Source organism: Oncorhynchus clarkii, chromosome 7 (genome assembly GCF_045791955.1).
Source record: "Oncorhynchus clarkii lewisi isolate Uvic-CL-2024 chromosome 7, UVic_Ocla_1.0, whole genome shotgun sequence".
NCBI lineage: Eukaryota > Metazoa > Chordata > Actinopteri > Salmoniformes > Salmonidae > Oncorhynchus > Oncorhynchus clarkii.
The window spans coordinates 68,437,360-68,459,358 of record NC_092153.1 but is presented as its reverse complement, the minus strand read 5'-3'; the positions used below and the strand labels follow the sequence as shown (position 1 = coordinate 68,459,358).

The following is a 21,999-nucleotide window of genomic DNA, read 5'->3' as shown; positions in this document are numbered from 1 at the left end:
TCACCCCCTTATCTCAAAGGGAAAATCACTTTTTTTCAGTAAAGTGATAGAATTTTGACAACATAACTGACACAAGGGGGTTTCTCTACTTTATTGCTCTGTAGTGTATGAGCAAAGTAAATAAAGCATCACTGTCTTAGTGTACACAGACTGCCTTACCTAGACTATGAGGAGGTCTACACTGGAGATTCTGCTAAAGGACTCTGGTGCACTGATACTGCTCTGAGATGATGTTGCCCTGTCTCTGCTGTGTAGGTGCTGGCCTCCGCTGACGTCGTCTTCACGTCAGTATTCACCGTGGAAGTTGTCCTCAAGGTAACCAGGCACGGCTTGTCTTTTCCACTACTAGTAGAGTTGTACTGGTTGAATGGGATCATGTCTTACATGAAAAAGTACATTTACATTACCAAGTACATTAATGGGTTAACCTTTAACTGCAGTGGGCTAAATCAGGGTCACACAGAGTGTTCCTTGGTAGTCTTTAACACATCCACTGAAACAAAAATATACACATGGTTAAGGGCTTTAAAGAAAGAGGACACCTTCACCATGTCAGATATAGAGTTTAAATGTATCCAATGTTGAGTTTGCATCCCAATATTACACTTTATATACATAGACCAAACTGTTTGGCATACAAATACCGGATTTTCATCATAAAAAATAAATACATCATTAATTATGAAATTATGAAAAATATGAATAACATTCCCCCCATGAGGCCAAAGGGGGTGCTTTCGGTCACTGACCCCAGGAAAGGGCCACACACTTAAATTGTTAATGTGACAAACTCTCTCGACAATATGTTACATCCACTTTTGCAGCACTTAATTTATTTTTTATTGTGCACTGCAGAAGAGTTCTACAGTATATGTTTTCACATGAGCAGCTGTGGTTCATGTGGGTTCATGGTTTGTTGCTTTGAGAGGGTTTATGTGTCAACCAATCTCATCATGTCAGAATCCATCCTCCTCTCCCCTAGATGACCGTGTATGGAGCCATAATGCACCCTGGCTCCTTCTGCCGGAACTCCTTTAATATTTTGGATCTGATAGTTGTCACCGTATCCCTCCTCTCCATGCTCATGGAGTAAGTAGTCCCTGGGAATGTAAAATGTCATTGCACTCCTGTGACAACTGAATCTAACGTGCTCGATATATCATTCAGTTATGAGTGTGTGTCTTTGTCCAGGTAGAAATACAGATTATAGACAAGCAAATGTTGTGCCTGCCCTATCTAGGTCCAGTGCTATCTCTGTGGTGAAGATCCTCAGGGTGTTAAGGGTGCTGAGGCCCCTAAGGGCCATCAACAGGGCTGAGGGTCTCAAGGTGAGCTTACCAGTGCAATCCACCTGTCCCCCTGTCCTCCTGTCCTACTGTCTACCCCTCACTTATCCCCATCACAACTTTACTCCTCTACTTCCACACCTATACTCCTCTACTCCTCTACACTTCTACTCCTCTATACCTATACTCCTCCATACCTATACTCCTCTACTCCTCTACTCCTCTACTCCTCTACTCCTTTACACCTCTACTCCTCTACTCCTCTACACCTCTACTCCTCTACACTTCTACTCCTCTATACCTATACTCCTATACTCCTCTACTCCTCTACTCCTTTACACCTCTACTCCTTTACACCTCTACTCCTCTACTCCTCTACACCTCTACTCCTCTACACTTCTACTCCTCTATACCTATACTCCTATACTCCTCTACTCCTCTACTCCTTTACACCTCTACTCCTTTACACCTCTACTCCTCTACTCCTCTACTCCTTTACACCTCTACACCTATACTCCTCTACACCTCTACTCCTATACTCCTCTACACCTATACTCCTCTACTCCTCTACTCCTCTACACCTCTACTCCTCTACTCCTCTACACCTCTACTCCTCTACTCCTCTACAGCTCTACACCTTTACTCCTCTACTCCTCTACACCTATACTCCTCTACTCCTCTACATCTCTACTCCTCTACACCTGAATACCTCTACTCCTCTACACCTGTATACATCTACTCCTCTACATCTGTATACCTCTACTCCTCTACACCTGAATACCTCTACTCCTCTACACCTGTATACATCTACTCCTCTACACCTGTATACCTCTACTCCTCTACACCTGAATACCTCTACTCCTCTACACCTGTATACATCTACTCATCTACACCTGTATACCTCTACACCTCTACACCTGTATACATCTACTCCTCTACACCTGTAAACCTCTACTCCTCTACACCTGAATACCTCTACTCCTCTACACCTGTATACCTCTACTCCTCTACACCTGTAAACCTCTACACCTCTACACCTGTATACCTCTACTCCTCTACACCTGAATACCTCTACTCCTCTACACCTGTATAAATCTACTCCTCTACACCTGAATACCTCAACTCCTCTACACCTGTATACATCTGCTCCTCTACACCTGAATACCTCTACTCCTCTACACCTGTATACCTCTACTCCTCTACACCCGAATACCTCTACTCCTCTACACCTGTATACATCTACTCCTCTACACCTGTAAACCTCTACACCTCTACACCTGTATACCTCTACTCCTCTACACCTGAATACCTCTACTCCTCTACACCTGTATACCTCTACTCCTCTATACCTATATACCTCTACTCCTCCACTCCTCTACTTCTCTACACCTCTACTCCTCTACTCCTTTACACCTATACTCCTCTACACCTGTAAACCTCTACTCCTCTACGCCTCTACATCTTTACACCTCTACTCCTCTACTCCTCTACTTCTTTACACCTCTACTCATCTACACCTGTATACCTCTACTCCTGTACACCTGTATACCTCTACTCCTCTACACCTGTATACCTCTACTCCTCTACTCCTCTACACCTCTACTCCTCTACACCTCTTCTCCTCTACTCCTTTACACCTGTATACCTCTACTCCTCTACACCTGTATACCTCTACTCCTCTACTCCACTACTCCTTTACACCTCTACTCCTCTACACCTCTACAAATATACACCTCTACCCCTCTACTCTTCTACTCCTTTTCACCTCTACTCCTCTACACCTCTACTCCTATACACCTCTTCTCCTCTACACCTCTACTCATATACTCTTCTACACCTCTACTCTTCTTCTCCTCTACTCCTCTACACCTCTACTCCTCTACTCCTTTACACCTCTACACCTCTACTCCTCTACTCCTCTACACCTCTACTCCTCTACTCCTTTACACCTCTACACCTCTACTCCATTACACCTCTACACCTCTACTCCTCGACTCCTTTACACCTCTACTCCTCTAAACTTCTAACCCTCGACTCCTCTACTCCTCTACACCTCTACTCCTCTACTCCTTTACACCTCTACTCCTCTACTCCTCTACTCCTATACACCTCTACTCCTCCACACCTCTACTCCTATAATCTTTTACACCTCTACTCTTCTACTCCTCTACTCCTCTACACCTCTACTCCTCGACTCCTCTACACCTCTACACCTATAATCCTCTACACCTCTACACCTCTACTCCTCTACTCATCTACTCCTCTACTCCTCTACTCCTCTACACCTATACTCCTCTACACCTCTACTCCTCTACTACTTTACAAATCTACACCTCTACACCTCTACACCTCTACACCTCTACTCCTTTAGACCTTTACTCCTCTGCTCCTCTACACCTCTACTCCTCTACTTCTTTACACTTCTACTCCTCTACACCTGTATACCTCTACTCCTCTACACCTGTATACCTCTACTCCTCTACTCCACTACTCCTCTACACCTCTACTCCTTTACACCTCTAGTCCTCTACTCCTAGACACCTCTACTCCTCTACTCCATTACACCTCTACTCCTTTACACCTCTACTCCTCTACTCCTCTACACCTGTACTCCTCTAATCCTCTACACCTATACACCTCTAATCCTCTACACCTCTACTCCTCTACACCTTTGCACCTCTACTCCTCTACACCTCTGGTCCTATACACCTCTACTCCTCTACACCTCTACTCCTCTACTCCTTTACACCTCTACTCCTCTACACCTCTACTCCTATAATCTTTTACACCTCTACTCTTCTACTCCTTACTCCTCTAAACCTCTACTCCTCAACTCCTTTACACGTCTACACCTCTTGTTCTCTACTCCTTACACCTCTACTCCTGTACTCCATTACACCTCTACTCCTTTACACCTCTACTCCTCTACTCCTCTACACCTGTACTCCTCTAATCCTCTACACCTATACACCTCTAATCCTCTACACCTCTACTCCTCTACACCTTTGCACCTCTACTCCTCTACACCTCTGGTCCTATACACCTCTACTCCTCTACACCTCTACTCCTCTACTCCTTTACACCTATACTTCTCTTCTCCTTTACACCTCTAATCCTCTTCTCCTCTACTCCTTTACACCTGTATACCTCTACTCCTCTACTCCACTACTCCTCTACTCCACTACTCCTTTACACCTCTACTCCTCTACACCTCTACAAATATACACCTCTACCCCTCTACTCCTCTACTCCTTTTCACCTCTTCTCCTCTACACCTCTACTCCTATACACCTCTTCTCCTCTACTTCTTTACACCTCTACTCCTCTACACTTCTACTTCTTTACACCTCTACTCATCAACACCTGTATACCTCTATTCCTCTACACCTGTATACCTCTACTCATCTACTCCTCTTCTCCTCTACTCCTCGACACCTCTACTCCTCTACTCCTTTACACCTCTACTCCTCTACACCTCTACACTTCTACTCCTCTACACCTCAACTCCTTTACACCTCCACTCCTCTACTCCTCTACACCTCTACTCCTTTACACCTCTAAACCTCTTCTCCTCTACACCTGTACTCCTCTACTCCTTTACACTTCTACTCCTCTACACTTCTACTCCTCTACACCTCTACTCCTTTACACCTCTACACCTCTACTCCTCTACTCCTCTACACCTCTACTCCTCTACACCTCTACTCCTCTTCTCCTTTACACCTCTACTTCTCTACACTTCTACTCCTCTACACCTCTTCTCCTCCACTCCTTTACACCTCTACTCCTCTACTCTTTTAAACCTCTACCCCTCTTCACCTCTACTCCTCTACACCTTTACACCTCTATTCCTCTCCACCTCTACTCCTCTACTCCTTTACACCTCTACACCTCTACTTCTCGACTCATTTACACCTCTAATCCTCTACACCTCTTCTCCTATACACCTCTACTCCTCTACACCTCTAGTCATATACACCTCTACTCCTCTACACCTCTACTGCTCTACTCCTTTACACCTCTACACCTCTACTCCTACACGCCTATACTCTACACCTCTAATCCTCTACATCTCTACTCCTCTACTCCTCTAATCCTCTACACCTATACACCTCTACACCTCTACTCCTCTAATCCTCTACACCTCTACACCTCTAATCCTCTACACCTTTTCACCTCTACTCCTCTACACCTCTAGTCATATACACCTATACTCCTCTACACCTCTACTCCTCGACTCCATTACACATCTACACCTCTTGTTCTCTACTCCTTACACCTCTACTCCTGTATTCCTCTACTCCTTTACACCTCTACTCCTTTACACCTCTACACCTCTACTCCTCTACTCCTCTACTCATCTACACCTCTACTCCTCTACACCTCTACTCCTCTACACCTCTACTCCTCTACACCTCTACTCCTCTACACCTCTACTCCTCTACTCCTTTACAAATCTACACCTCTACACCTCTACACCTCTACACCTCTACTCATCTACTCCTTTAAACCTCTACACCTCTACTCCTCTACTCCGTTACACCTTTACCCCTCTACTCCTCTACACCTCTACTCCTCTACTCCTCTAAACCTCTAAACCTCGACTCCTCTAATCCTCTACACCTCTACTCCTCTACTCCTCTACTCCTCTACACCTCTACTCCTCTACACCTCTTCTCCTCTTCTCCTTTACACCTCTACTTCTCTACACTTCTACTCCTCTACACCTCTTCTCCTCCACTCCTTTACACCTCTACTCCTCTACACTTCTACACCTCTTCTCCTCTTCTCCTTTACACCTCTACTTCTCTACACCTCTATTCCTCTCCACCTCTACTCCTCTACACCTCTACTCCTTTACACCTCTAGTTCTCTACTCCTAGACACCTCTACTCCTCTACTCCATTACTCCTCTACTCATTTACACCTCTACACCTCTAATCCTCTACACCTCTACTCCTCTACTCCTCTAATCCTCTACACCTTTTCACCTCTACTCCTCTACACCTCTAATCCTCTACACCTCTACACCTCTACTCCTCTACACCTTTTCACCTCTACTCCTCTACACCTCTAGTCATATACACCTCTACTCCTCTACACCTCTACTCCTCTACTCCTTTACACCTATACTTCTCTTCTCCTTTACACCTCTAATCCTCTTCTCCTCTACTCCTTTACACCTGTATACCTCTACTCCTCTAATCCACTACTCCTTTACACCTCTACTCCTCTACACCTCTACAAATATACACCTCTACTCCTCTACACCTCTACTCCTCTAAACCTCTACTCCTCTACTCCTTTACACCTATACTTCTCTTCTTCTTTACACCTCTAATCCTCTACTCCTTTACACCTGTACCTCTCTACTCCTCTACTCCTCTACACCTGTATACCTCTACTCCTCTACTCCTTTACACCTCTACACCTCTACTTCTTTACACCTCTACTCCTCTACACTTCTACTTCTTTACACGTCTACTCATCAACACCTGTATACCTCTACTCCTCTACACATGTATACCTCTACTCCTCTACTCCTCTACTCCTCTTCTCCTCTACTCCTCGACACCTCTACTCCTCTACTCCTCTACACCTCTACTCCTCTACCCCTCTACACCTCTACTCCTCTACTCCTCTACACCTCTACTCCTTTACACCTCTACACCTCTTCTCCTCTATACCTCTACTCCTCTACTCCTTTACACCTCTACTCCTCTACACTTCTACACCTCTACTCCTCTACTCCTTTAAACTTCTACACCTATACCCCTCTACACCTCTACTCATCTACTCCTTTACACCTATACTTGTCTTCTCCTTTTCACCTATAATCCTCTTCTCCTCTACTCCTTTCCACCTGTACACCCCTGCTCCTCTACTCCTCTACACCTCTACTCCTTTACACCTCTTCACCTCTTCTCCTCTACACCTCTACTCCTCTACTCCTTTACACCTCTACTCCTCTACACTTCTACTCCTCTACACCTCTACTCCTCTACTCCTTTACACTTCTACACCTATACCCCTCTACACCTCTACTCCTCTACTCCATTACACCTATACTTCTCTTCTCCTTTGCACCTATAATCCTCTTCTCCTCTACTCCTTTCCACCTGTACACCCCTACACCTCTACTCCTCTACACCTCTACTCCTCTACACCTCTACTCATATACACCTCTACTCCTCTACACCTCTTCACCTCTACTCCTCTACTCCTCTACTCCTCTAATCCTCTACACCTCTACACCTCTACTCCTCTACTCCACTACACCTCTACACCTCTAATCCTCTACTCCTCTACACCTCTACTCCTTTACACCTCTACACCTCTTCTCCTCTACACCTCTACTCCTCTACACCTCTACTCCTCTACTCCTTTACACCTCTACTCCTCTACACTTCTACACCTCTACTCCTCTACTCCTTTAAACTTCTACACCTATACCCCTCTACACCTCTACTCATCTACTCCTTTACACCTATACTTGTCTTCTCCTTTTCACCTATAATCCTCTTCTCCTCTACTCCTTTCCACCTGTACACCCCTGCTCCTCTACTCCTCTACACCTCTACTCCTTTACACCTCTTCACCTCTTCTCCTCTACACCTCTACTCCTCTACTCCTTTACACCTCTACTCCTCTACACTTCTACTCCTCTACACCTCTACTCCTCTACTCCTTTACACTTCTACACCTATACCCCTCTACACCTCTACTCCTCTACTCCATTACACCTATACTTCTCTTCTCCTTTGCACCTATAATCCTCTTCTCCTCTACTCCTTTCCACCTGTACACCCCTACACCTCTACTCCTCTACACCTCTACTCATATACACCTCTACTCCTCTACACCTCTTCACCTCTACTCCTCTACTCCTCTACTCCTCTAATCCTCTACACCTCTACACCTCTACTCCTCTACTCCACTACACCTCTACACCTCTAATCCTCTACTCCTCTACACCTCTACTCCTTTACACCTCTACACCTCTTCTCCTCTACACCTCTACTCCTCTACTCCTTTACACCTCTACTCCTCTACACTTCTACTCCTCTACACCTCTACTCCTCTACTCCTTTACACTTCTACACCTATACCCCTCTACACCTCTAATCCTCTTCTCCTCTACTCCTTTACACATGTACACCTCTACTCCTCTACTCCTTTACACCTCTACACCTCTACTCCTCGACTCCTCTGCACCTCTACTCCTCTACTCCTCTACTCCTCTAATCCTCTACACCTCTAAACCTCGACTCCTCTAATCCTCTACACCTCTACTCCTCTACTCCTTTACACCTCTACTCCTCTACTTTTCTACTCCTCTACTCCTCTACACCTCTACTCCTTGACTCCTTTACACATCTACACCTCTTCTCTCTACTCCTTTACACCTCTACACCTCTACTCCACTACTCCTATTCTCCTCTACACCTCTACTCCTCTACACATATACTCCTCTAACCCTCTACTCCTCTACTCCTCTACTCCTCTAAACCTCTAAACCTCGACTCCTCTAATCCTCTACACCTCTACTCCTCTACTCCTCTACTCCTCTACACCTCTACTCCTCTACACCTCTTCTCCTCTTCTCCTTTACACCTCTACTTCTCTACACTTCTACTCCTCTACACCTCTTCTCCTCCACTCCTTTACACCTCTACTCCTCTACACTTCTACACCTCTTCTCCTCTTCTCCTTTACACCTCTACTTCTCTACACCTCTATTCCTCTCCACCTCTACTCCTCTACACCTCTACTCCTTTACACCTCTAGTTCTCTACTCCTAGACACCTCTACTCCTCTACTCCATTACTCCTCTACTCATTTACACCTCTACACCTCTAATCCTCTACACCTCTACTCCTCTACTCCTCTAATCCTCTACACCTTTTCACCTCTACTCCTCTACACCTCTAATCCTCTACACCTCTACACCTCTACTCCTCTACACCTTTTCACCTCTACTCCTCTACACCTCTAGTCATATACACCTCTACTCCTCTACACCTCTACTCCTCTACTCCTTTACACCTATACTTCTCTTCTCCTTTACACCTCTAATCCTCTTCTCCTCTACTCCTTTACACCTGTATACCTCTACTCCTCTAATCCACTACTCCTTTACACCTCTACTCCTCTACACCTCTACAAATATACACCTCTACTCCTCTACACCTCTACTCCTCTAAACCTCTACTCCTCTACTCCTTTACACCTATACTTCTCTTCTTCTTTACACCTCTAATCCTCTACTCCTTTACACCTGTACCTCTCTACTCCTCTACTCCTCTACACCTGTATACCTCTACTCCTCTACTCCTTTACACCTCTACACCTCTACTTCTTTACACCTCTACTCCTCTACACTTCTACTTCTTTACACGTCTACTCATCAACACCTGTATACCTCTACTCCTCTACACATGTATACCTCTACTCCTCTACTCCTCTACTCCTCTTCTCCTCTACTCCTCGACACCTCTACTCCTCTACTCCTTTACACCTCTACTCCTCTACACCTCTACACTTCTACTCCACTACACCTCAACTCCTTTACACCTCCACTCCTCTACTCCTCTACACCTCTACTCCTCTACCCCTCTACACCTCTACTCCTCTACTCCTCTACACCTCTACTCCTTTACACCTCTACACCTCTTCTCCTCTACACCTCTACTCCTCTACTCCTTTACACCTCTACTCCTCTACACTTCTACACCTCTACTCCTCTACTCCTTTAAACTTCTACACCTATACCCCTCTACACCTCTACTCATCTACTCCTTTACACCTATACTTGTCTTCTCCTTTTCACCTATAATCCTCTTCTCCTCTACTCCTTTCCACCTGTACACCCCTGCTCCTCTACTCCTCTACACCTCTACTCCTTTACACCTCTTCACCTCTTCTCCTCTACACCTCTACTCCTCTACTCCTTTACACCTCTACTCCTCTACACTTCTACTCCTCTACACCTCTACTCCTCTACTCCTTTACACTTCTACACCTATACCCCTCTACACCTCTACTCCTCTACTCCATTACACCTATACTTCTCTTCTCCTTTGCACCTATAATCCTCTTCTCCTCTACTCCTTTCCACCTGTACACCCCTACACCTCTACTCCTCTACACCTCTACTCCTCTACACCTCTACTCATATACACCTCTACTCCTCTACACCTCTTCACCTCTACTCCTCTACTCCTCTACTCCTCTAATCCTCTACACCTCTACACCTCTACTCCTCTACTCCACTACACCTCTACACCTCTAATCCTCTACTCCTCTACACCTCTACTCCTTTACACCTCTACACCTCTTCTCCTCTACACCTCTACTCCTCTACACCTCTACTCCTCTACTCCTTTACACCTCTACTCCTCTACACTTCTACACCTCTACTCCTCTACTCCTTTAAACTTCTACACCTATACCCCTCTACACCTCTACTCATCTACTCCTTTACACCTATACTTGTCTTCTCCTTTTCACCTATAATCCTCTTCTCCTCTACTCCTTTCCACCTGTACACCCCTGCTCCTCTACTCCTCTACACCTCTACTCCTTTACACCTCTTCACCTCTTCTCCTCTACACCTCTACTCCTCTACTCCTTTACACCTCTACTCCTCTACACTTCTACTCCTCTACACCTCTACTCCTCTACTCCTTTACACTTCTACACCTATACCCCTCTACACCTCTACTCCTCTACTCCATTACACCTATACTTCTCTTCTCCTTTGCACCTATAATCCTCTTCTCCTCTACTCCTTTCCACCTGTACACCCCTACACCTCTACTCCTCTACACCTCTACTCCTCTACACCTCTACTCATATACACCTCTACTCCTCTACACCTCTTCACCTCTACTCCTCTACTCCTCTACTCCTCTAATCCTCTACACCTCTACACCTCTACTCCTCTACTCCACTACACCTCTACACCTCTAATCCTCTACTCCTCTACACCTCTACTCCTTTACACCTCTACACCTCTTCTCCTCTACACCTCTACTCCTCTACTCCTTTACACCTCTACTCCTCTACACTTCTACTCCTCTACACCTCTACTCCTCTACTCCTTTACACTTCTACACCTATACCCCTCTACACCTCTAATCCTCTTCTCCTCTACTCCTTTACACATGTACACCTCTACTCCTCTACTCCTTTACACCTCTACACCTCTACTCCTCGACTCCTCTGCACCTCTACTCCTCTACTCCTCTACTCCTCTAATCCTCTACACCTCTAAACCTCGACTCCTCTAATCCTCTACACCTCTACTCCTCTACTCCTTTACACCTCTACTCCTCTACTTTTCTACTCCTCTACTCCTCTACACCTCTACTCCTTGACTCCTTTACACATCTACACCTCTTCTCTCTACTCCTTTACACCTCTACACCTCTACTCCACTACTCCTATTCTCCTCTACACCTCTACTCCTCTACACATATACTCCTCTAACCCTCTACTCCTCTACTCCTTTACAAATCTACACCTCTAATCCTCTACACCTCTACTCCTCTACTCCTGTACTCCTCTACACCTCTACTCCTCTAATCCTCCACACCTCTACACCTCTACTCCTCTACACCTTTTCACCTCTACTCCTCTACACCTCTAGTCATATACACCTCTACTCCTCTACTCCACTACACCTCTACACCTCTAATCCTCTACTCCTCTACACCTCTACTCCTTTACACCTCTACACCTCTTCTCCTCTACACCTCTACTCCTCTACTCCTTTACACCTCTACTCCTCTACACTTCTACTCCTCTACACCTCTACTCCTCTACTCCTTTACACTTCTACACCTATACCCCTCTACACCTCTACTCCTCTACTCCTTTACACCTATACTTCTCTTCTCCTTTACACCTCTAATCCTCTTCTCCTCTACTCCTTTACACATGTACACCTCTACTCCTCTACTCCTTTACACCTCTACACCTCTACTCCTCGACTCCTCTTCACCTCTACTCCTCTACTCCTCTACTCCTCTAATCCTCTACACCTCTAAACCTCGAATCCTCTAATCCTCTACACCTCTACTCCTCTACTCCTTTACACCTCTACTCCTCTACTCCTCTAATTTTCTACTCCTCTACTCCTCTACACCTCTACTCCTTGACTCCTTTACACATCTACACCTCTTCTCTCTACTCCTTACACCTCTACTCCTGTACTCCTCTACTCCTTTACACCTCTACACCTCTACTCCACTACTCCTATTCTCCTCTACACCTCTACTCCTCTACTCCTCTACACATATACTCCTCTAACCCTCTACTCCTCTACTCCTTTACAAATCTACACCTCTAATCCTCTACACCTCTACTCCTCTACTCCTGTACTCCTCTACACCTCTACTCCTCTAATCCTCCACACCTCTACACCTCTACTCCTCTACATCTTTTCACCTCTACTCCTCTACACCTCTAGTCATATACAACTCTACTCCTCTACACCTCTACTGCTCTACTCCTTTACACCTATACTTCAATTCTCCTTTACACCTCTAATCCTCTTCTCCTCTACTCGTTTACACCTGTATACCTCTACTCCTCTACACCTGTATACCTCTACTCCTCTACACCTGTATACCTCTACTCCTCTACTCCTTTACACCTCTACACCTCTACTTCTTTACACCTCTACTCCTCTACACTTCTACTTCTTTACACGTCTACTCATCAACACCTGTATACCTCTACTCCTCTACACCTGTATACCTCTACTCCTCTACTCCTCTACTCCTCTTCTCCTCTACTCCTCGACACCTCTACTCCTCTACTCCTTTACACCTCTACTCCTCTACACCTCTACACTTCTACTCCACTACACCTCAACTCCTTTACACCTCCACTCCTCTACTCCTCTACACCTCTACTCCTATACCCCTCTACACCTCTATTCCTCTACACCTCTACTCCTTTACACCTCTACACCTCTTCTCCTCTACACCTCTACTCCTCTACTCCTTTACACCTCTACTCCTCTACTCCTTTACACTTCTACACCAATACCCCTCTACACCTCTACTCCTCTACTCCTTTACACCTATACTTGTCTTCTCCTTTTCACCTATAATCCTCTTCTCCTCTACTCCTTTCCACCTGTACACCCCTACACCTCTACTCCTTTACACCTCTACACCTCTACTCCTCGACTACTCTTCATCTCTACCACTCTACTCCTCTACCCCTCTACACCTCTACTCCTCTACTCCTCTACACCTCTACTCCTTTACACCTCTACACCTCTTCTCCTCTACACCTCTACTCCTTTACACCTCTACTCCTCTACACTTCTACTCCTCTACACCTCTACTTCTCTACTCCTTTACACTTCTACACCTATACACCTCTACTCCTCTACTCCTTTACACCTATCTTCTCTTCTCCTTTGCACCTATAATCCTCTTCTCCTCTACTCCTTTCCACCTGTACACCCCTACTCCTCTACTCCTTTACACCTCTACACCTCTACTCCTCTACTCCACTACACCTCTACACCTCTAATCCTCTACACCTCTACTCCTCTACTCCTCTGCACCTCTACTCCTCTAATCCTCTACTCCTCTACATCTCTACTCCTCTACTCCTTTACACCTATACTTCTCTTCTCCTTTACACCTCTAATCCTCTTCTCCTCTACTCCTTTACACCTTTACACCTCTACTCCTCTACTCCTTTACACCTCTACACCTCTACTCCTCGACTCCTCTTCACCTCTACTCCTCTACTCCTCTACATCTCTACTCCTCTAATCCTCTACACCTCTAAACCTCGACTCCTCTAATCCTCTACACCTCTACTCCTCTACTCCTTTACACCTCTACTCCTCTACTCCTCTACTTTTCTACTCCTCTACTCCTCTACACCTCTACTCCTTGACTCCTTTACACATCTACACCTCTTCTCTCTACTCCTTACACCTCTACTCCTGTACTCCTCTACTCCTTTACACCTCTACACCTCTACTCCTCCACTCCTTTACACCTTTACTCCTCTACTCCTCTACACCTCTACTCCTCTACTTCTTTACACCTCTACTCCTCTACACCTGTATACCTCTACTCCTCTACACCTGTATACCTCTACTCCTCTAGTCCACTACTCCTCTACACCTCTACTCCTTTACACCTCTACTCCTCTACTCCTCTACTGCTTTACTCCTCTACTCCTCTACTCATTTACACCTCTACTCCTCTACTCCTTTACACCTCTACTCCTCTACTCCTCTACTCCTTTTCACCTCTACTCCTCTACACCTCTACTCGTCTACAACTCTACTCCTATACTCTTTTACACCTCTACTCCTCTACTCCTCTACTGCTTTACTCCTCTACTCCTCTACTCATCTACAACTCTACTCCTATACTCTTTTACACCTCTACTCTTCTACTCCTCTACTCCTCTACACCTGTACTCCTTGACTCCTCTTCACCTCTACTCCTCTACTCCTCTACACCTCTACTCCTTTAATCCTCTACACCTCTAAACCTCGACTCCTCTAATCCTTTACACCTCTACTCCTCTACTCCTCTACGCCTTTACACCTCTACACCAATTCTTCTCTACTCCTCTACTCCTCTACTCCTTAACACCTGTACATATCTACTCCTCTACTCCTTTACACCTCTCCACCTCTACTCCTCGACTATTTACACCTCTACTCCTCTACTCCTCTACACCTCTATCCTCTACTCCTCTACATCTCTACACCTCTTCTCCTCTAACCCTCTACTCCTCTACTCCTTAACACCTGTACATCTCTACTCCTCTACTCCTTTACACCTCTCCACCTCTACTCCTCGACTATTTACACCTCTACTCCTCTACTCCTCTACACCTCTATCCTCTACTCCTCTACATCTCTACACCTCTTCTCCTCTAACCCTCTACTCCTCTACTCCTTTACACCTGTACATCTCTACTCCTCTACTCCTTTACACCTCTCCATCTCTACTCCTCGACTCTTTACACCTCTACTCCTCTACACCTTTACTCCTCAACTCCTCTACACTTCTACACCTCTACTCCTCTACTTCTTTACACCTACACACCTCTACTCCTCAACACCTCTACACCTCTACTCCTCTACTCCTTTACACCTCTACTCCTCTACACCTCTTCTCCTCTACTCCTTTTTACCTCTACTTCTCTACACCTCTACTCCTATACACCTCTACTCCTCTACACCTCTACTCCTCTACTCCTTTACACCTCTATTCCTCTACCCCTCTACCCCTCTACTCCTTTTCACCTCTACTCCTCTACACCTCTACTCTTTACACCTCTACTCCTCTACACCTTTACTCCTCAACTCCTCTACACTTCTACACCTCTACTCCTCTACTCCTTTACACCTACACACCTCTACTCCTTTACACCTTTACACCTCTTCTTCTCTACTCCTCTACACCTCTACTCCTCTACACCTCTACTCCTCTACACCTCTACTCCTTTACTGCTCCACGCATTTACACCTCTACTCCTCTACACCTCTACATCTCTACTCCTCTACTCCTATACACCTCTACTCCTCTACACTTCTACTCCTCTACACCTCTACTCCTTTACACCTCTACACCTCTACACATCTACTCCTCTTCTCCTTTACACCTCTACTTCTCTACACTTCTACTCCTCTACACTTCTACTCCTCTACACCTCTACTCCTCTACATCTATACTCCTCTGCTCCTATACACCTCTACTCCTCTACACATCTACTCCTCTACACCTCTACTCCTTTACACCTCTACACCTCTACTCCTCTACACCTCTACTCCTCTTCTCCTTTACACCTCTACTTCTCTACACCTCTTCTCCTCCACTCCTTTACACCTCTACTCCTCTACACTTCTACTCCTCTACACCTCTACTCATCTACACCTCTACATCTATACTCCTCTGCTCCTATACACCTCTACTTCTCTACACCTCTTCTCCTCTAACCCTCTACTCCTCTACTCCTTTACACCTGTACATCTCTACTCCTCTACTCCTTTACACCTCTCCACCTCTACTCCTCGACTCTTTACACCTCTACTCCTCTACACCTTTACTCCTCAACTCCTCTACACTTCTACACCTCTACTCCTCTACTCCTTTACACCTACACACCTCTACTCCTCAACACCTCTACACCTCTACTCCTCTACTCCTTTACACCTCTACTCCTCTACTCCTCTACACCTCTTCTCCTCTACTCCTTTTTACCTCTACTTCTCTACACCTCTACTCCTATACACCTCTACTCCTCTACACCTCTACTCCTCTACTCCTTTACACCTCTATTCCTCTACCCCTCTACCCCTCTACTCCTTTTCACCTCTACTCCTCTACACCTCTACTCTTTACACCTCTACTCCTCTACACCTTTACTCCTCAACTCCTCTACACTTCTACACCTCTACTCCTCTACTCCTTTACACCTACACACCTCTACTCCTTTACACCTTTACACCTCTTCTTCTCTACTCCTCTACACCTCTACTCCTCTACACCTCTACTCCTTTACTGCTCCACGCATTTACACCTCTACTCCTCTACACCTCTACATCTCTACTCCTCTACTCCTATACACCTCTACTCCTCTACACTTCTACTCCTCTACACCTCTACTCCTTTACACCTCTACACCTCTACACATCTACTCCTCTTCTCCTTTACACCTCTACTTCTCTACACTTCTACTCCTCTACACCTCTTCTCCTCTACTCCTTTACACCTCTACTCCTCTACACTTCTACTCCTCTACACTTCTACTCCTCTACACCTCTACTCCTCTACATCTATACTCCTCTGCTCCTATACACCTCTACTCCTCTACACATCTACTCCTCTACACCTCTACTCCTTTACACCTCTACACCTCTACTCCTCTACACCTCTACTCCTCTTCTCCTTTACACCTCTACTTCTCTACACCTCTTCTCCTCCACTCCTTTACACCTCTACTCCTCTACACTTCTACTCCTCTACACCTCTACTCATCTACACCTCTACATCTATACTCCTCTGCTCCTATACACCTCTACTTCTCTACACCTCTTCTCCTCCACTCCTTTACACCTCTACTCCTCTACACTTCTACTCCTCTACACCTCTACTCTTTTAAACCTCTCCCCTCTTCACCTCTACTCCTCTACTCCTTTACACCTCTATTCCTCTCCACCTCTACTCCTCTACTCCTTTACACATCTACTCCTCTACACCTCTACTCCTCTACACCTCTACACCTCTTCTCCTCTACTCCTTTACACCTCTACTCCTCTACTCCTCTACACCTCTACTCCTCTACTCCTCTACTCCTTTACACCTCTACTCCTTTACACCTCTACTCCTCTACTCCTTTTCACCTCTACTCCTCTATACTTCTACTCCTATACACCTCTACTCCTCTACACCTCTTCTCCTCTACTCCTTTACACCTCTACTCCTCTACACCTCTACTCCTCTACTCCTTTTCACCTCTACTCCTCTACACCTCTACTCCTATACTATTTTACACCTCTACTCCTCTACTCCTCTACTCCTGTACACCTCTACTCCTCTACTCCTCTACTCCTGTACACCTCTACTCCTCTACACCTCTTCTCCTCTACTCCTCTACATCTCTACACCTCTTCTCCTCTACTCCTCTACTCCTTTTCACCTCTACTCCTCTACTCCTCTACTCCTCTACACCTCTACTCCTCTACACCTCTACACCTCTACTCCTTTACACCTCTACTCCTCTACTCCTCTACTCCTCTACACCTCTACTCCTCTACACCTCTACACCTCTACTCCTTTACACCTCTACTCCTCTACTCCTCTACTCCTCTACTCCTTTACTGCACTGACACTGTAGTCACATTCATAATGGTCTTTTACATGTTCCCATTACCTAATGCAATAGTTAGACCAACCCAGCCGCCCCATGTTTTTCTAGTTCTTGTCATGGAGATCCGATCTGACATGCTGGTTTCTGCTGTCTCTTATGATCTAGCATGTGGTCCAGTGTGTTTTTGTGGCCATCAAAACCATTGGCAACATCGTGCTGGTCACCATGCTGCTAGACTTCATGTTTGCCTGCATTGGAGTCCAGCTCTTCAAGGTGAGCTCTAGATAGTTCTGTACATGGTGGCCTTTGAACCATATGATGAAAACAGAATTCCACCAAAGCTTTTATTATCACTCAGTATTGTGTGTGTGTTCATTCCTGAAGGGACAATTCTACTCCTGCACAGATCCTGACAAAATGACAGAGGAGGAGTGTAGGTAAGAGACCGGTGATATTGTCCTCGCACACAACATTACATGACAGTACAGAATGGGACATTACATGACAGTACAGAATGGACATTTCATGACAGTACAGAATGGGACATTACATGACAGTACAGAACGGGACATTACATGACAGTACAGAATGGGACATTACATGACAGTACAGAATGGGACATTACATGACAGTACAGAACGGGACATTACATGACAGTACAGAATGGGACATTACATGACAGTACAGAACGGGACATTACATGACAGTACAGAATGGGACATTACATGACAGTACAGAATGGGACATTACATGACAGTACAGAATGGGACATTACATGACAGTACAGAACGGAACATTACATTTGTTCTGTTTTCTTTCTCTCTGCCACACTCTCACCTCTCCCATGCCCTCTCTTTCACTGATTAATCTCGCACTCTCCCCTCTTCTCAGGGGTAACTATATTAGGTACCAGGAAGGTGCCATCCATCCAATGACGATCCATAAGAGAGAGTGGATCAACTCAGAGCTCAACTTTGACAACATCCTTGAGGGCATGCTGGCTCTCTTCACTGTCTCCACCTTTGAGGGCTGGCCAAAGTGAGCCTCACACACAAGCCTGGGAGTTTGTATACTGTACATCATGGCATGCCTAATACAGTACTATGGAACACATGAAGGTGTATGTATTTCACACTTGCTAACATGCCTTTGTGTGTATGTGTGCAGACTGCTGTACAAGGCCATAGACTCTAACATGGAGGATGTTGGTCCCATCTACAACAACCGTGTTGCCATCTCCATCTTCTTCATCATTTACCTCATCCTCATCGCCTTCTTCATGATGAACATCTTTGTCGGCTTCGTCATCGTTACATTTCAGGAGCAAGGAGAGCAGGAGTACAAGAACTGTGAGCTGGACAAGAACCAGGTGTGTGTGTGTGTGTATGTTTTGTGTGTGTCTTTTTTGCAGTGTGTAACTCCTGTGTGTGCTGTCCTCCCTCTGACAGCGGGCGTGTGTTGAGTACGCCCTGAAAGCCCGGCCGCTGCGCTGCTACATTCCTAAGAACCAGTATCAGTACAACGTGTGGTACATCGTCACCTCCTGCTACTTTGAGTACCTGATGTTCCTGCTCATCATGCTGAACACCATGTGTCTGGGGATGCAGGTAACACTATTGGAGGTGGTTCAGGGAACTGCGTTGGGGTGATGAGTATCTTTGACAAACATTATCATTTGAAATACAAAACGTGAAACTTTAAAAGTACTTCTCCTGCATCACATCAATGTAATGCTCCTGCCAGAGGTTCCTACTAGAAGCATCCCTTCTTCATATCAAGGAGTTTTTTACGTTTATTTTTTATTTGGACACTTGAAATGAGATGAGCATCTCAAGAGATTCCATCATTGAGGCGGCAGGGTAGCCTAGTGGTTAGAGCTTTGGACTAGTAACCGAAAGGTTGCAAGTTCAAATCCCTGAGCTGACAAGGTACAAATATGTCGTTCTGCCCCTGAACAGGCAGTTAACCCACTGTTCGTTCCTAGGCCGTCATTGAAAATAAGAATTTGTTCTTTAACTGACTTGCCTAGTTAAATAAAGGTTACATTTTTTGGGAAAATGTCAAATAAAATCAATATCTTCCATTTGTCTTTTCCTTCTTCTCTCCTTCTCCCCCAGCACTGTAACCAGTCAACCCATGTGACTGACCTGTCTGACATGCTGAACGTGATCTTCACTGTGCTCTTCACTGTGGAGATGGTCCTCAAACTCATGGCCTACAAAGCTAAGGTCAGTTGTCCATAGGGATGTCCTGTGTGCACTACATTACCCAAGATGCAGTGCAACTCAACGTAAGATCAGAATGATTCCAGAATAATAGGACTGTGGTTATGTAGAACAGTTACTTCATACCTCTTCATTGTGCACAACCCTCTTGTCAAAGTTCAGAGCTGGAGTGTGTAGATGAAGTTCAGAGCTGGAGTGTGTAGATGAAGTTCAGAGCTGGAGTGTATAGATGAAGTTCAGAGCTGGAGTGTGTAGATGAAGTTCAGAGCTGGAGTGTGTAGATGAAGTTCAGAGATGGAGTGTGTAGATGAAGTTCAGTGCTGGAGTGTGTAGATGAAGTTCAGAGCTGGAGTGTGTAGATGAAGTTCAGAGCTGGAGTCTGTAGATGAAGTTCAGAGCTGGAGTGTGTAGATGAAGTTCAGAGCTGGAGTGTGTAGATGAAGTTCAGAGCTGGAGTGTGTAGATGAAGTTCAGAGCTGGAGTGTGTAGATGAAGAAACCTTTTATACACACACTTCTGACAGATGCCCTTCCCTTTCCCTCCCTAGGGTTACTTTGGGGACCCATGGAACGTCTTTGACTTTGTCATCGTCATCGGCAGCGTTGTTGACGTCATCCTGAGTGAGGTCGATGTGAGTATTGTCATTGCGTAATGTTCACCAGAAATATGTAGGTATTGTCCCTGATATGTACTATAATACACAGTTCCCACTGTTCCTAAAAGGTTTATATAACAGTTCAGGCAGACCCACTGGACATTTTTGTCCTCACATTTTCATTTTCTCTCCCATTGGTTTCAGTTATTGTTTATAAGAAGCAGATAGTCAGGTTGGGGAACAGCTACAGACATTTCACAATAAAAGCTCTGTCCTGTCATCTGACTGTCTGGACTGTGTTTACACCCCTGTCTGACACCCCACCCACCCATCCACCCACCCACCCACCCACCCATCCATCCATCCACTTAGAGACATAAAGGCCAGGCTCCCCTGTCAGCACTTGGCCCCAACAATAGCACTGAGGATGTGGTCAGTATTCGTCATTGGAGTGACCCTCACACCAGCCACACCTGCACCCTCACCCCCCCGAATACTAGTCTCAAAAACCCGACCCTAGTCACTGTGTTGCCCCCCGAAGCCCTGCAGCACCTGGCTGCAGCTTGCCTCACCCACCTTCCACGCCTTGAAAGCCAAACCACAACCTGTCTGCTTGGTTACTTTATGCCCCTAACATAACACCTGGTCCCAGACCTGGTCATTTCCCTCATTGGTGTCACTGTTTAAAACTGGGATTTTTTTTGTTTTGTATTTTTAGTTAACCTTTATTTAAGAGAGGGCTGATTCCAAATCAGTTGTTAAGGGCAGAAAACAACCAATGTCTTCTTGTTTCACCTCCCACCACCATATGTTCAGTGATCTCCAGCACTCCTGCAAGTAAGTAAGAAAGTGACATCCTTCTGTAGTTTTTACTGTGATTCCTGTACAAGGGACTGAGCCAACAGGTTTGGCATCAGGTTCTAGATTTAAAGCAGCGTTTCACACTATCTTGCTTCAGAAAAGTAAAGGTCATTTTTTTAAATGAAAAGAGAGCTCAAGTTGCCACTACAGTAAACCTTCAGAGACC

The 21,999-nt window shown here is 45.5% G+C and overlaps 1 protein-coding gene across 1 annotated transcript in view; it reads left to right on the top strand.

Moving 5' to 3' along the window:
* The window catches only part of LOC139413736 (dihydropyridine-sensitive L-type skeletal muscle calcium channel subunit alpha-1-like), a 60,751-nt gene that overhangs the window by 32,095 nt on the left and 6,657 nt on the right, over positions 1 to 21,999 (top strand). Inside the window, exons 18-27 of the mRNA XM_071161451.1 lie at positions 256 to 315; positions 983 to 1,089; positions 1,241 to 1,328; positions 18,318 to 18,425; positions 18,537 to 18,589; positions 19,044 to 19,190; positions 19,320 to 19,521; positions 19,601 to 19,759; positions 20,270 to 20,380; positions 20,925 to 21,008. Coding sequence (XP_071017552.1) covers positions 256 to 315; positions 983 to 1,089; positions 1,241 to 1,328; positions 18,318 to 18,425; positions 18,537 to 18,589; positions 19,044 to 19,190; positions 19,320 to 19,521; positions 19,601 to 19,759; positions 20,270 to 20,380; positions 20,925 to 21,008 — 1,119 coding nt within the window. The remainder of the gene's footprint in view (positions 1 to 255; positions 316 to 982; positions 1,090 to 1,240; positions 1,329 to 18,317; positions 18,426 to 18,536; positions 18,590 to 19,043; positions 19,191 to 19,319; positions 19,522 to 19,600; positions 19,760 to 20,269; positions 20,381 to 20,924; positions 21,009 to 21,999) is intronic.